Below are 15,966 nucleotides of genomic sequence, written 5' to 3'. Positions count from 1 at the left end.
ATTTCCTTCCGATATGTATGATGTTGCAGACAAGGGGAGGGGGACCTTTCAGGTGCTGTCCTGCTCGCGTCCCTTGTGGGAACTTAGGAGCATCTTAGCTAAGGTCTATCCATATAAACCCTGGACCAGGCTACTCCATGGAGTAGATGACCGTTATGCTGTATGATGCTCCGCGAGACTCAGGGTACAGCCCACTCAGACTCCGTAGCCAAAGGCAGTGGAGCCACATAAACATTCATATAGTCAGGCATTCCTCAGATTCAAACGGATCAGACATTTTTCCCTAAACAGAATTACCTTCATAACTGATACAAAGATCATATAGACACTTAGGACGTTGACAGGACAGACTGGACACAAGAGACAAAAATAGAAATTGCTGTGCGGGTTCGGTTCAGAAATCGAGACTATGGGTTATGGTCAGGAGGAACGTGAGATCCTCTCTGACCGACAGGTGGCCCAAGATAATGGCCCTCTTTGGAAACCCCAAGGCGTCCCCTGAAGTAAACTGAAACCCCCGAGGCGTCCCTCGGTTGCAGCAGGGGAGAAGTCTGAGTTCGTCAACTCCTTCTCAGCCTGCCCAAAAATACGGAGCAACAACATTGTTGTACGGAACAGAAAAACAGACAAACAGAGAGACAGAGACATGGATGACAGAGACACGGATACTGGCCAGCTTACCTTCCGGTGGGGACCGGCTAGAGTCTTGGGTGGGACTTCAAGAGATCTCGGTGGGATCTCCAAATGAAAGACCCTGGAGCCGCACCCAAGAATCAAACAGCACGCCTCCACTGGATGCAAATTGCAAGAGGTTTATTGGTTACACAGGCGCCTGCGGACGCATCAGCCTTTGTGGGCTGAGCGCTCCGGGCTAGGTTGGGGAGCAGATTATATAGGGCAGGGTTGGGGTGGCGGGAAGCGAGCTTACAGAAGCAGATGCATGGTTACAGGAATCTGATTGATAAATCAAGCATTGTCAGGCACTGGGTTTAAGGCAAGGACACAACGGTTTGTTCTGGTGGGCCTTGGCTCAGCACTCTGGAAAGTCCCAGGTCACTCTGCTCCTCATTTGTCTTCCCTTTTGAGAGGCCAGTTGACCATAGACATCCTGGTATGGGTTGCCATCCGGCTATGGGGACAATAGGTTACTTAATCAAGCCTTCAGCAAGGGGAGAGGGGTCTTTCAACTTCTTCATTGCCAATTTGGATACCTTTTATTTCTCTTTGTTGTCTGATTGCTGTTGCTAGGACTTCTAATACGATGTTGAACAGGAGATCCCAGATATGGACCCTCAACTCTTTGGGCAAATAATCTTCGACAAAAGAGGACAAAAATATACAGTGGAAAAAAGACAGTCTTTTCAATAAATGGTGCTGGGAAAACTGGGCAGCTATATGTAAAAGAATGAAACTTGACCATTCTCTTACACCGTACACAAAGATAAACTCAAAATGGAGAAAAGACCTCAACGTGAAACAGGAATCCATCAGAATCCTAGAGGAGAACATAGGCAGTAATCTCTTCGATATCAGCCACAGCAACTTCTTTCAAGATATGTCTCCAAAGGCAAAGGAAACAAAAGTGAAAATTAACTTTGGGGACTTCATCAAAATCAAAAGCTTCTGCACAGCAAAGGAAACAGTCAAAAAAACAAAGAGGCAACCCACGAAATGGGAGAAGATATTTGCAAATGACAGTACAGACAAAAGGTTGATATCCAGGATCTATAAAGAACTCCTCAAACTCAACACACACAAAACAGACAATCATATCAAAGAATGCAAAAAGGGGGCCCCTGGGTGGCTCAATGGGTTAAGGCCTCTGCCTTCATCTCAGGTCATGATCCCAGGGTCCTGGGATTGAGCCCCGCATCAGGCTCTCTGCTCCGCAGGAAACCTGCTTCCTCCTCTCTCTCTGCCTGCCTCTCTGCCTAGTTGTGATCTCTATCTGTCAAATAAATAAAATCTTTTTTAAAAAATGGGCAGAAGATATGAACAGACACTTCTCCAATGAAGACATACAAATGGCTATCAGACACATGAAAAAATGTTCATCATCACTAGCCATCAGGGAGATTCAAATTAAAACCACATTGAGATATCACCTTACACCAGTTAGAATGGTTAATATTAACAAGACAGGAAACAACATATGTTGGAGGGGATGTGGAGAAAGGGGAACCCTCTTCCACTGTTGGTGGGAATGCAAGTTGGTCCAGCCACTTTTGAAAACAGTGTGGAGATTCCTCAAGAAATTAAAACTAGAGCTTCCCTATGACCCTGCAGTTACACTCCTGGATATTTACCCCAAAGATACAGATGTAGTGAAAAGAAGGCCCATCTGTACCCAATGTTTATAGCCACGGTTGCCAAACTGTGGAAAGAACCAAGATGCCTTTTAACGGACAAATGGATGAGGAAGATGTGGTCCTTATACACTATGGAGTATTAAGCCTCCATCAGAAAGGATGAATACCCAACTTTTGTAGCAACATGGACGGGACTGGAAGAGATTATGCTGAGTGAAATCAGTCAAGCAGAGAGAGTTAATTATCATATGGTTTCACTTATTTGTGGAGTATAACAAATAGCATGGAGGACATGGGGATTTAGAGAGGAGAAGGGCGTTGGAGGAATTTGGAAGGGGGGTAAACCATGAGAGACTATGGACTCTGAAAAACAATCTGAGGGGTTTGAAGTGGCGGGGGGGTGGGAGGTTGGGGTACTAGGTGGTGGGTATTATAGAGGGCACGGATTGCATGGAGCACTGGGTGTGGTGCAAAAATAATGAATACTGTTATGCTGAAAATAAAAACTTAAAACATTTTTTTAAAAAAAGAGTCTTATGGTGTGTATCCCTCCTGATCCCATCCTTTTTCAGTTTTCCTTTCTTACCCCTGACAACCCCCTGTCCTGCATCTCAAAATCCTCATATGAGAGAGATCATATGATAATTGTCTTTCTCTGATTGACTTATTTCACTCAGCATAATACCCTCTAGTTCCATCCACATCATTGCAAATCGCAAGATTTCATTTCTTTTTATGGCTGCATAGTATTCCATTGTATATATACCACATCTTCTTTATCCATTCATCCGTTGATGGACATCTAGGTTCTTTCCATAGTTTGGCTATTGTGGACATTACTGCTATAAACATTCCAGTGCACATTCCCCTTCGGATCAGTTCATTTGTATCTTTAGGGTAAATACCCAGTAATATGATTGCTGGGTCATAGGGTAGCTCTACTGTCAACTTTTTGAGGAACCTCCATGCTGTTTTCCAGAGTTAAAGCCTCCATTTTTAATTGCATCTCATGAATAGCCTTTTGGTTTCAAGTTGCTTAGATTTCAGTTCTTCTATTTCTCTGGAAAGGGATTCTCTAGTGTCTTCTATGCTTTTTCAAGCTCAGCTAATGGCTTTATAATCATTCTAAATTCCAGTTCTGATATCTTACTTATATCTGTACTGATTTGGTCCCTGGCAGTCATTACTGCCCCTTGTTCTCTTTTTTGAGGTGAGTTTTTCCATCTTGTCATTCTTCCAGAAAGTAATCATCACTTTTCTATTTGCAGACTTGCAGGAATTCTTTTCTTAGGTGTCTGGTTGAGTTCACAGGTGTTCAGAATGTTTTGATAGCTATCTAGCTGAATTCCTGAGACCAGACAAAACTAAAGTCTCCTACTTCTCTGCCATCTTGAAAAGTTTCCCTATAAATGTATCTTAAAACACTGAATCTTATACTTTATTTTTTAATAAGACTTTATGTATGTATTTATTTATTTATTTGATACAGGGAGAGAAAGCACACACATGCCCATGAGTTGGGAGGAAGAGCAGAGGAAGAAAAAAATCTCAAGCAGACTTCTCGCTGAGCCCAGAACCCAAGGTCAGGCTCGATCTTCACAACCCTGAGACCATGACCTGAGAAGAAATCAAGAGTCAGACACCTAACACTGCAACACCCAGGCACCCCAAATTACATACTTTAATTGAATGGATTATATGTAGGTGAATTATATCTCAGAAAGCTGTTAACATTTTAAAAAATACAGTATTTAGCAACCTAGTCACCTAAAATATATATTGAAGTAAAAGGATGGAGATAGATATAACATGGTAACATTAGTAAAAACAAACAAAAAACACTAGAGAAGCTATATTAATTTCAGAAAAGACAATCTTTAAAGTGAGAAAAGCTATCAAGGATAAAGGGCATTATATTTAATAAAGTGAATTCCAAGAGACATAACAAATCTTAATATCTATGCACCCAACAAAAGAGAATCAAAATACCTGAGGTAAAAACTGATGAATGATGAAGAAAAATAGAAAAATCCACTCATATTTGGAAGCTCTAACAGCACTCTTTCAGTAACTGATAGATCAAAAGCCATCTTAAAATCTATTCTTCAGAAATTGAGGAACCTCTGAAAGTTAATGAACAACTTCATTAGACTGTTGACTTCATGACTCTTAGTTTCCCAAACATTTATTGCTAATTATTAAAAGAAAAATCATAATTTTGGTAAGAAGGACCTAACTTAGGTTTAGTGACCATATTCCCTAGTTATCAACATAAAGACAAAACAAAACCATGTCTTTATTCTCTATACTGAAAATACATATTTTACTGCTATTGAGGTTTATATCTATCAACTTGAAATTAAAATATTATTAGCAAAATTTAATTCAAAATTCAACATTAATATGAAATACTCTCATAAATATAAAGGAGAAGGGGAAGAAATATGTCTTTTAGGTTCTCTCTCACTTAAACTTTCTATTTCTTGAATTTCCGGAGGATTCTATCACGAATTTGCTTGGTCTTGACACTGTAGACAATGGGGTTCATTAGGGGTGGGACCAGCAAGTAAACATTGGCCATGAGCACATGGACAATTGGGGAAGCATTCTGCCCATAGCGACGGATCATAGAGAGCCCAATCATTGGTATATAGAAAGTGAGTATGGCACAGATGTGGGAGATGCAGGTGTTGAGGGCTTTCATCCTCTCTGTCTTGGAGGCTATACTCAATACTGTGCCAAGGATGAGGATATAGGAGAGGAGAAGAAGCAGTGAATCAAGTCCCATGGAGCAAATGACCACCATGAGGCCATAGATGCTACTCACTTGACGGCTGGATACAGTTGTTTTTATGAGGTCCTGGTGTAGGCAGAATGGGTAGGAGAGAATATTGACAGGATGATATTGAAGCCTCTTTAGGAGGAAGGAAGCTGGAAAGACCAGAGCCAAGGCCCTTCCAGCAATTGCCAACCCAATTCCAATGATTACACCATTGGTTAGAATGGCCACATAGCGCAGGGGCTCTCGGATTGCTACCAAGCGGTCAAAGGCCATGGCCAACAGCACAGCTGACTCAATAATTGAGAAAACATGAATGAAGTACATCTGGATCAGGCAAGCATTAAAGGAGATCTCCCGGGCATGGAACCAGAAGATGCTGAACATTGTAGGTAAGGTAGTTGTGGATAGGCCCAGGTCAGTAAGAGCCAGCATTGATAGAAAGTAGTACATTGGTTGGTGGAGGGAAGGCTCAGTTCTGATGATAAACAGAATGGTAATGTTTCCCGATATTGAGGCGGCATAAACCAAAAAGATGGGGATGGAAATCAAGCTATATCTGCTTTCAAGGCCTGAGAAGCCTGTCAGGAGGAAGCGAGGGTACAAGACAGAGCTATTGAAGACAGACATCATGGTGATGGAGGTGCCCTCAATCTAAGTGGGAAGACAAGAACCTGCAACAATTCATGTACAGTCAATATTGCAAGAAGAACCAATGCTCTGATGCATGCTGCTCTGCATAGTCTTTCTAGTCATTCCTTTGTTCATTATATATAATTACCACCCACATTTATTATCTTCCCAATTAATCTATTTCATCACTGTACATTTATTGAGAATATATTTTATAAAAGGAAAACTGCTTAAAATGCTGAAATGTAGAGAAATATATAAAAACAGAATTCAAATACTTATAGCCTAGTAAATGGAGAGATCTAAAATCAACGTAGTAGTTTAATACAAACGCCTACAAAACATAGAAAGAGGAAGTTAACTTGACCCAGAGATGTCAGGGAAGATTTAATGAAGGCAGATTTATTTATTTATGACCTGATTCAAGATCTGAACCCAGTCTTGAATTAGGCCTTCAATGACAAATATAAAATAAAGGGAACAAAAAGCTTTGTTGGCTATTCTATGCTGATTGAAAACCAGGTAAATGCAGAAAGATGTTAGCATTATACATGTAAATGAATGCCACTGAGCAAAACAGTAGGATAGGGTGATTTTCAGATAGTTATCAGAGTGAAGATTGAATAGAAATGGACCAGAATTTTGAAGGAATTTGTGTATAAATATAAAGAACTTAGACTTAATCTTAGAAGACACAATATAGTCATTTTAATAAAAAGTAAACAGTATGACCACATTTATATTATATTGCCATCAAACTAGAATCATTGATAAGAATAGACTAAGTTTGGCAATAGAAGGCAGGGAAATCCTTTAGAAGGTTATCATAGTAATATTTAAAAGTGGATGAAAGTAAAATGTGGGATGATAAAGGATAAATAGATATAAATGTTGCATAGGGAGAAAAGATACTGGTTGATGATCATATGGTAGGAATGTGAAAAAGAAAAAAAAACAAGGCAATTTCAATTATTTGGTAGACTGTGGTGTCATCTATTGAAACAAACAAGCAAAAATTCAAGAGGACCTCATGAAGAACTTGTGAAACTAGCAGGTAAGATTAATTTAATTTTATTAGGATAAATTTGAGGCATGCATGTCAAGGGAGCAATGGTATATTGGGTTCCATAGGGAGTTGTGGAAAGGGAAATTACTCCTACTCAAGGAAATTTGGAATGATGCCTAATAGGGCAAGGATACACAGAAATGCATTCTTAAAAAAATGAAAACAACAATAACAAAAAGAACACCTGACATTTTATATTAAGAGTGTTAGAGTTTTAGTGCCCAGGGCTCAGGTCCCAATAGATGGAATGCACTGTAGGGAACATAAGAGGCAGAAGTGACCAGGGACTGGGGAAGATGAGGCATTATAGAAAAGATCCCTAAAGACTAATTACTTAGACATTATGGCCACCCAATTCCCATTACTTTGGACACTAAACATAAATTCTTTTTCTACTTAGCATATTTGATGTCACAGTTTCTCCAAAATTCATGTGACCCCCAATGTATCTTGCTCCACCAATACAATTACATTCCATAGTTTTCTCTGACAGACATAATAAAAATAAGTAATTCCCTCACCCCCTACAATGACCGCAGGAGATTTTCCACTTTGCTACCATCTTCCTTGCATTTTTGGAGAGAGAACAATGAAGAGAAGAACTGCTTTACATATCCTCATCCTGTGATGTATACACTATACTATTCATAACATATTGGGCAATGCTGGTCTTTATACACCTCTGTAATTATCCTAGCTTTTTATAGTCACAAACTTCTGGTCTGCTTCAACATCACTTGAACAGTAACTGTCATCATGTTGACAGTTGAGCACACTTATTTTCTTCTTCCTTGACACCCTGCCTCAAATCTTTCAAAATCTTGAGACTTCATCCTGGCCACATATGCCAAGTCTTCCCTCTGAGATCACTTTCTCCTATTACTTCAATTTAAAGACTCCTCTGACGTAGGATATTCATAATCCATCTTCCAAAAATGGGTCTATTGGATGTAGACAGGTGCTTTCAGTGTTACTCTTCTAGAGTCAGAGGAAGTCTAATGACAACTGTCATTCACTATCTCTATCACTTTGGACAGATTAGTAAACTTCTTTGAGCATAAAATCTGGGAACCATATTACCTTACTTAAGAGATTATGTAAGAAAATGTAGCTAAAGTTCTTGCACAGAGTCTGAGACATTTGGGCTTAAGTGAAGCAAAATGTTAATGGAGATACCAAAGTACCCACAATTTTAAGTGTACCAAATTTAAGTGTAACAGGAATCCAAAGGCAGGTGTGACCTGGAGTATCTAAGTTATCACTTATAAAGACACTACACTTCAGGGCTTCTCTTGAGAACTATTTTGTCAAATTTCTTTTTGGCCCATAATACTGCCAAGAGTGTATGATACAGGGGAGAATGAGATAGAGGAGGTACTCAAGTCACCATGAACACTATCATCATCATTTTTAATGGTATAATTTTTAGTTAATATCAGATACCAATGTTTCAAAGAACAGAGGTTTCAGTACGTCGTTCCTATCATGTGTACTACCTATATCTGGAGATGAGTTTACAATGGTATCCCATCCTAGGGCTCTTTTGATCAGCCTTTGAAGATGATACTCTGGCTCACTTTGGGGGAAATGATACTCTATACCTCTGACTTATCCTAAAGCTGTGAATTTGCATGAGCAAAGACTGGTCTTACATCTTGACTTATCCTTCTACTTCTTGGATTCTTCAAAGTATTAAGTACTTATAATTTCTTGCCCATTTTGCTCACTTTTGAACCCTTCCTTTAGGCATACCTGAGTCCTCAAATGTGGACAGCCATCCACCCTGCTACAGATTTGCTGGACTCCATTCTGCCAGGCCAAGGGAATTGTTGCAGGTAGAGAAATCCACTGAATATGGACATAAAAGAAGACTAAAAAGCACAATGGCAGGTAGATCTCCAAGGAAAGTATAGAGGTCCTGAATGAGGCATCCGTTTCTCCTTCAGCAACTCCAGAGCCAAGATAACATGTTTGCTTTCAGCATCTCTGACTCTACCCAGCTAGGTGCTTTAGCCATATTACACTTCTTGGCTTTAACTACTTTAAACTGCATTGCCCCTCTTGACTAGCTATCCCCTCAGGAACATTCTTTTTTTTTTTTTTCTTAATGTAAACTTCAGAGAGGATAAATGCCACTGGAGATTTTATTCCTGCTCAGACAAAGGAGATGATTATGCCAAATTCCCAAACTGGGACTCCAGATTTGCTAGCAACTGAGCAGTGTCCTTGGGATCCTCTGATGGAGTAAAATAGTGAATTTAGTCAGAATAGTGTACTAGAAAAAGTCTGTGCTCTGAATAAAAGACAAAGGCAGCAGTTATTTACTAGCAGTTGAATGTTGGGAAAATTACAATAGTTCCTCCTTACTTTAAAGTGGTTTCACTTTATGTGGTTTCAGTTACCCAAGATCAATTGTGGTCTGGAAGCAGATGATCCTCCTTCTAAAGTATCATCAGAAGGTCAGTTGTGGCACAGGCTTCAGTGCACTAGAAATATAAATCATAGCTTCTTTCCTCATTGCACTTTATTTGGTGCCTTGATCAAGCCTTCTCTGAAATAACCTTCTTCTAATGTGGCACCAAAAGGAAAAAAAAAAAAAAGATGAAAATAAAAAACAGACAAATAGACCAAAGAATAATTAACATGTGAGACATTCAAAGGCTCTAAAGATACACGAGAGAAGAGAACAACACAGAACCAATATCTGAGGGACAATGGCCCAGAAATTTCCATCTGAAACTAGTGTTCTGCAGATTATCAGGAATTTATGTCTTTCTTGAAACCTTATTTGAAAGTTTTATAGAAAGAAAATCCCAGGCCCAGATAGCCTTTTTGTTTGAAGATTTCATTTATTTATTTGAGATGGAGAACACAAGTAGGCAGAGAGGCAGGCAGAGAGAGAGGGGGAAGCAGGCTCCCTGCCGAGCAGGGCTCAATCCCAGGACCCCAAGATCATGACCTGAGCTGAAGGCAGAGGCTTAACCCACTGAGCCACCCGGGTCCCTCCCGGATAGCATTTTTAATGAGTAACTAAAACAGAAAGAAGAAGAATAATAGAAATCCTACATATGTATTTCTAGAGAATATAAAAAGAGGGATCACTTCTTCATGATTTTTATGAGGCAAGTATAACTGTATGCCATTACCAGAAAATGACATCACAGAAAACAAATATCAAAGAGCAAAATACTCTGCAAAATTGATTATGAAATTCGAAACCAAATATTAATAACTGTAATCCAATGACTACATGCACATGCGTGCGCATGCACAGACACACACACACACTCTGATCCTGTTGGATTTTTATGATAATACATAATCAGTATTAAATTTAGTCAAATAATTTTTCTTCATCAGTCTGGAGTAACAAATGATTTTCTCCTTTTTGCTTGTTTAAGTCAAGCATCAAAGTTGTTTTACATGCAAAAATCACACAGTATAATTAACTATATGTAATATAGTGAATAAGGCATATATAGAAAATATAGTGAGTATAGTAGATATAAAATATACTGACTAAAAGGGATAAATCACTTGGTAATGTAGATTGATAAAGAAAAATATTTGACTAATACTGATAATCCTTATTAAAACATATTAAACTAAAAAAAGTCTTGATCTGATTTTAAAAACAAAAATAAAGTTGATGTCCAGTTTCTTCTGGTTCCTCATGTCCTAACAATGAGGAAAAAACTGAACAGACTGAAAATCAACCATCTCTTCTTGGATCCATGAGAGAAAGGACACAGGGCAAAACAGCACCACCAAGAACAGAGAGTCAGGGAATATAGGGAGTCACAGCTTACAGAGTAGAGGCTCACAAGAAAGATGGCTTCAGGAGACACCACTAGTGTAGGAAAATCTGAACCAAATTAATAGGTTACTGGAACCTCAGCGTGGACAAGTCTGACAGTTAAAATCCGCAGGGGGACCCAATAATGGCAGAGGGTGGAGAGTAAAATAACGTGATATTTGCCTCCAGAAACACTGGAGAAAATTTTTCTCATGCTCCAAGCATGGAGAAGGGAAAGGCACCATTTTGAAATATGCCATTGCTCTCTGTTCATTTTCATAAGGCCTTAGGAGAAATTAGTTAATCAGGGCCTAACCTGCTAGAGTATTAGCATCTAACTGATCTTAGGAAAGCAAAATACCCAACTCCAGCCCTCTCTAGCTTGTCCATGTGGGAGATGGAAATACCCAACTCCTGTCCATGCTAGCTATTCTATTTCATCTAAGGCAGGAGAATTAAAACAAAACAAAATAAAACAAACTAAGAAACAGCTGTGAAGTTCAAATTTCAGGCGTATAGATAGTCTTACTGAAAGACTGAAACTTAATCATAAGACTATAGGATACTTCTGCCTACCCCCACATATCTTCATGTATATTAATAAAACCCTATTTAAAGTAGTTCTTTTTACTTGGTACATCCTGTCCAGCTATTAGGGGAGGGAAGAAGCTTCCTAAAAGGCTGAAAATATAATTTGAAGAAACAGAGCAAGCATCAGAACTAAGTATGACAAGGATAGTTGAATTATCAGACCAGGAATTTAAAAACCTTATTATTAATTAACATGCTAACAACTCTAATGGATAAGGTAGAAAGCATGCAAGAACAGATGAAATTTCCTTTTCTCAACCTAGCCAAATGGAAGCCTCCACAACCCTTTTCTGTCTATACTTAAACACAATGCTTAGGAGTAGAGGAATAAGAATTATGTACCTTCTCCCAGGCTCAGACACTGAATTTAGCCTTTTCTTAAGGCTTAGAATAAAAAATCATGGCTCTTTGCTCTTACTTTGTTCCACCTTCCTGCACAAGGATGTCTCTGTGAGAATTAAATTTCATCTTTCATCTTTATCACAGTTTTTCTGGGAACCTCTCATCCCAGGGTTTCTAAGAAAGCAAACTTTGAAATAAAATTTAGTCTGCAATATGTTTCAGATAGAGAGTCCTTGGGATAAACACCCCAAGATGAAGAGGGATAGAAGTAGAATTGTCAGAAGGAGAAATTGAGCTGTGAGTCATATCTGATGCTATCTATGGTCCATACCACAGAAGGTTCTAGGGGTAAAATTGTCCAAGTGAATTGTTTTGCACTGGCCAAAAAGGTCAGGGATTTATACCTTATATCTCAGTGGTTGGATAGGTCCTGACCTTGGGTGAGGCTCATATCTGCAACTGAGGAAATTCTTGAAGAGGCTAAAAGGCAAAGGCTCTTTACTGACGGCCCTTCCAGCAGCTGAGGCTACAAATAGTTTATTGAAGTGGGATCTGGGCAGGAGCATATCCATGGCCATTACAACTCATTTCAGAGTCATTTCTTTTCTTAGGAAATGTGAGATAGTTCGGGAAAGTCTCAAGTTTCTCCTGGAGATGGGGGTATATTACTAACACATACTCTTTCTACAGTCTTTTTTTGTTTCATTCTACCTCCCCTTCCTGGAATACCTTACCCGATGGGGTGCTGGTAAATGCTTAACAACCAACTCTCTAGGAAAATGTTTAAAAGCTTTGGTATATAGTGTTTACCTATTTTTGTTGTGTATTATATAATGTATACATAATGTATTTCCATCATGACCAGTTTCAAACTACCAATGTTTTATAGAACATGGATTTGGAACAAGATATTGCACAACTGGCTTTCATAAGCCAAAGAAGCTAGCTTCAGCACACCACTTTCTTTCACATTTAGTCTAGATGGCAAGAATGAATTTGACCCACTAGACACAGCCAAAGTGTCAATTGCTTCAATCTTTAATAACAATATTGTACTATTTACTTATTTCAATGATAGCATCTGTTAACTTTAATAATCCTTTTATAAATGTGTCTCTGCTATTAAACATTAATTCTTTAACATTAAGACCATGCATTCTATATTTTACATATCCACAGTATTGCAAGCAGTGAGTGCCGCAAAATGTATTTCATTTTTCTCAGTATGTTTTACTTGGATGAACAAATAGGCAATATCATTTACACTTATGAGTACACTTATGATGGTTGGGGGTGGCCAGCCCGAGAGTGATGTGTTAGTGTAGCAGTCATGATAAATAGTAAAATATCACTAATGAAAGCATATGTGTAAAGCGTATTAGTGAAAAAAGAGAAGTCACAGGTTATTGACAATAAAGAAACTGAGAAAGACAATAATACTAAAGATCTACATAGAAATGTAGAACAAGAGGAGAACATTTTTATTAAAAGATAATGATGGCTATTCTGCACAACTCCCAACCTACTCACTGAGGAAGACATGAAATTCTGTGCTGTTGAACAAAGAATCTATACATATGCCTCTCAGGCTTTCTGGAGCAACTCCCATGTGTCTTCTTCAGTATTTGCTGATAAACTGAAGAAGCTGATAGACCTGCAGCGGCCAGGGGAGAAAAGACCTATCACTGTGTGATGATGAGGTGAAAACTTAGTTTAGAGCCAACAGCCACAGTAGAAGTTCAAAGTTTTGTCAAAAAACTCAATTTCCAAACTTGCCCCAAGAAGTCAGAAATCTTTTCATTAAAAAATATGACATTGAGAGACACAATATGGGCAAATGAGAGAGATTTGTTCCTGCATCATAAACATGAGAAATTATATAAACAGCTACATTTTATGAATAAAATTCTATTATTGTCATTCATAGTAATAATTTAATGATATCAACAATTTTGTAGTTTTCAAAAGTAATCTTTTTTACACACATTGTCCCTTGTAAGTCTCAATTATTTGGGGCATAGAAAAGAACATACTTAGCACAATTTGGTTATGAAAAATCTGAATCTCATAAGGGTTGATGATTAACTGAGATCACATATCAAGGGAGTGAAAGAATTATATATTTAACCTGTTGACCAAGACCCAAGTATTTTACTTCTCATCTACTCAGACAGCTGCCCCAAGATTTTTTCAGTGGGAAATCTTGAGAATATAGGTTATTTAAAACCTCCTCCCTAGTCCAAACTTGCGAAGAATTCTTAGACGAATCTGCTTTGTCCTGACACTGTAGACAATAGGGTTAAGTACTGGGGGGGAAAGCAGGTAAATATCAGCCATGATAAGGTGAACTATGGAAGACAGATGTTTCCCAAAGCGATGGACCATTGACACCCCAATAACTGGCACAAAGAAAATGAGCACCACGCAGATATGGGACACACATGTGTTGAGGGCCTTATGCCGCTCTTCATGAGATGCGATGCCCAAAACAGCATTCAGAATCAGAACATAAGAAAGAAGTATGAAGACTGAATCCACGCCCAGTGTGGTGATAACTACGCATAGTCCATAGACACTGCTGATTCTGGCATCTGAACAGGATAATTTCAGAACATCTTGGTGCAAACAAAAGGCATGTGAAAGGACATTGACATGGCAGTAGTGATAACGTCTCAGGAGCAAAGGTGTAGGAAGTACAACACCCATGCTTCTTAGCAAGCAGGCCAAACCAATCTTGCCTATTACACTGTTGTTAAGGATTGTGGTGTAGTGCAGTGGACGACAGATAGCAACAAAACGGTCGAAGGCCATGGCCAATAGCACCGAGGACTCCAGGAATGTGAATGTGTGGATGAAGAAGAGCTGAGCATAGCAAGCACTTGCCTGGATCTCCCGAGCATCCAGCCATAACACAGCAAACATGGTGGGAAGTGTGGACATGGACATACCTAGGTCAGTCAGTGCTAAGATGGAAAGGAAGTAATACATGGGTTGGTGGAGTGAGGACTCTATCCAAATGACAGAGAGGATGGTGACATTACCAATAAATGCTACCAAGTACACAAAACAGAATGGGATTGAGAACCAAGAATGGACATACTCCAATCCAGGAAATCCCCTCAGAATAAATATGGGCTCTATAGTGTTATTGTTACTCCAGACCACCATGGTGACCTTTGGCAAACAGTAAAGAATGTTTTCTCTTTTTTCCTTCAAAATTATCCCATGTGAACATGAGCAGTGCAATCAGGATACAGTGTATCTTTCCTCTAACCTCACAGAGATAGGAAGGATGTACTTCTAAAGGTTCTTACATGAGAATCAGTTCCCAGTAGAGCACCAAATTCCAGAGCAAAAAGTGTGTACCATACAATCTGGTCATCTCTGACAATAAATCTGATGAATTTGCACTGAGGACACTAAAAATTAAAGCATTAGAAGAGTAGATAAAGACATTTTTATCAAACATTATAATAATAAAACTATAGAAAAGACAGAGTAAATGTTTATGAATTTGCATTAAGTTTCCTGTCAATGATGTTCTTGAGTTATCTTTTGTTGCTTCTACACAGTCTCTTAATTCATAACAACTGAACTGTTCCCAAAGAGTAAAATAATTTCCCTTCATATTTAGTTTTATTTAATACTTTATAATATTTTAAAGATTGAGAATATTTAATATTTTAATAATAAAAAATAAATGTCACATTATATAAAATGGAGACATGAAAAAGAGTAAAGTTCATAATCCTAGCACACTTGCATATTTTTTGCTGTTTAATATAGCAATTCTTCCTTCATCTAAACTCCTCTCAGTTGCAGGATAAGTATTTATTATGATCAATATATCATAAGGTTACAATGTAACTATTAAAACTCTTCCTATATCACTTCCCACAAAATAAAATTAAAACAATATATTTAAATTAAACATCTGTTAGTAATAGTGGATAATATCTGCTTCATTTCTATTGATCTTCTCCTGCATTTTTCTTTCAAAATGATGCCTATAATCCTATTTTTTTAAACGTTCAACTTAAATATTAAATGTTTTTCCAATTTTATGACCCAATTCATGTACCTCCATGAACCCAGAGCAATCCCAGAGATGTCACCTTTAGCATCCACCATCAATACCTCTTAGAAACAATCAATTTTTTTTTCCTTTTTCAAAATAGAATTCTAATGTCTGGCCTTACTTCCTCCCATCAGTCTTCACTGTGATCACCTCTGCTGATGCTGGTCTTGCTATTCCCCAGGCTGATAACACTGGTCACAGCAGCTAAGCCCTGTGGAATTCTCTGTCCCTTCAGTTCTCTGCTTCCTTATTTTAGCCCTGTCTAATGCTGTTGACTGTCCTTGAGAAAATTCTTCACTTACCCCATCTTTTCTCTTTTTTTTTTCTATCTCTCATTATAGAAAGAAAGAGAGAGAGCAAGCTTCACCAACT

General features: G+C 38.4%; 2 protein-coding genes across 2 annotated transcripts; both read right to left on the bottom strand.

Annotated features, from left to right (window-relative positions):
• Positions 1–4,785: 4,785 nt before the first annotated feature.
• Positions 4,786–5,721, bottom strand: LOC131821041 (olfactory receptor 51G2-like). Its single transcript, XM_059156832.1, has one exon. The coding sequence runs from the start codon at positions 5,719–5,721 to the stop codon at positions 4,786–4,788; it is 936 nt and encodes a 311-aa protein (XP_059012815.1).
• Positions 5,722–13,736: 8,015 nt separating this feature from the next.
• LOC131821030 (olfactory receptor 51L1) lies at positions 13,737–14,693 on the bottom strand. The gene has a single exon (XM_059156828.1). It carries the CDS (start codon positions 14,682–14,684, stop codon positions 13,737–13,739), a length of 948 nt encoding a protein of 315 aa, XP_059012811.1. The 5' UTR covers positions 14,685–14,693.
• Between the last annotated feature and the right edge of the window lie 1,273 nt (positions 14,694–15,966).

Source organism: Mustela lutreola, chromosome 1 (genome assembly GCF_030435805.1).
Source record: "Mustela lutreola isolate mMusLut2 chromosome 1, mMusLut2.pri, whole genome shotgun sequence".
NCBI lineage: Eukaryota > Metazoa > Chordata > Mammalia > Carnivora > Mustelidae > Mustela > Mustela lutreola.
The sequence above is the reverse complement of the archived record's forward strand: the minus strand, read 5'-3'. Positions and strand labels throughout refer to the sequence as shown.

Coding starts and splice junctions, on each gene's coding strand:
- LOC131821041 (XM_059156832.1), bottom strand. CDS start 5,721: ATGATGTCTGTCTTCAATAGCTCTGTCTTGTACCCTCGCTTCCTCCTG.
- LOC131821030 (XM_059156828.1), bottom strand. CDS start 14,684: ATGGTGGTCTGGAGTAACAATAACACTATAGAGCCCATATTTATTCTG.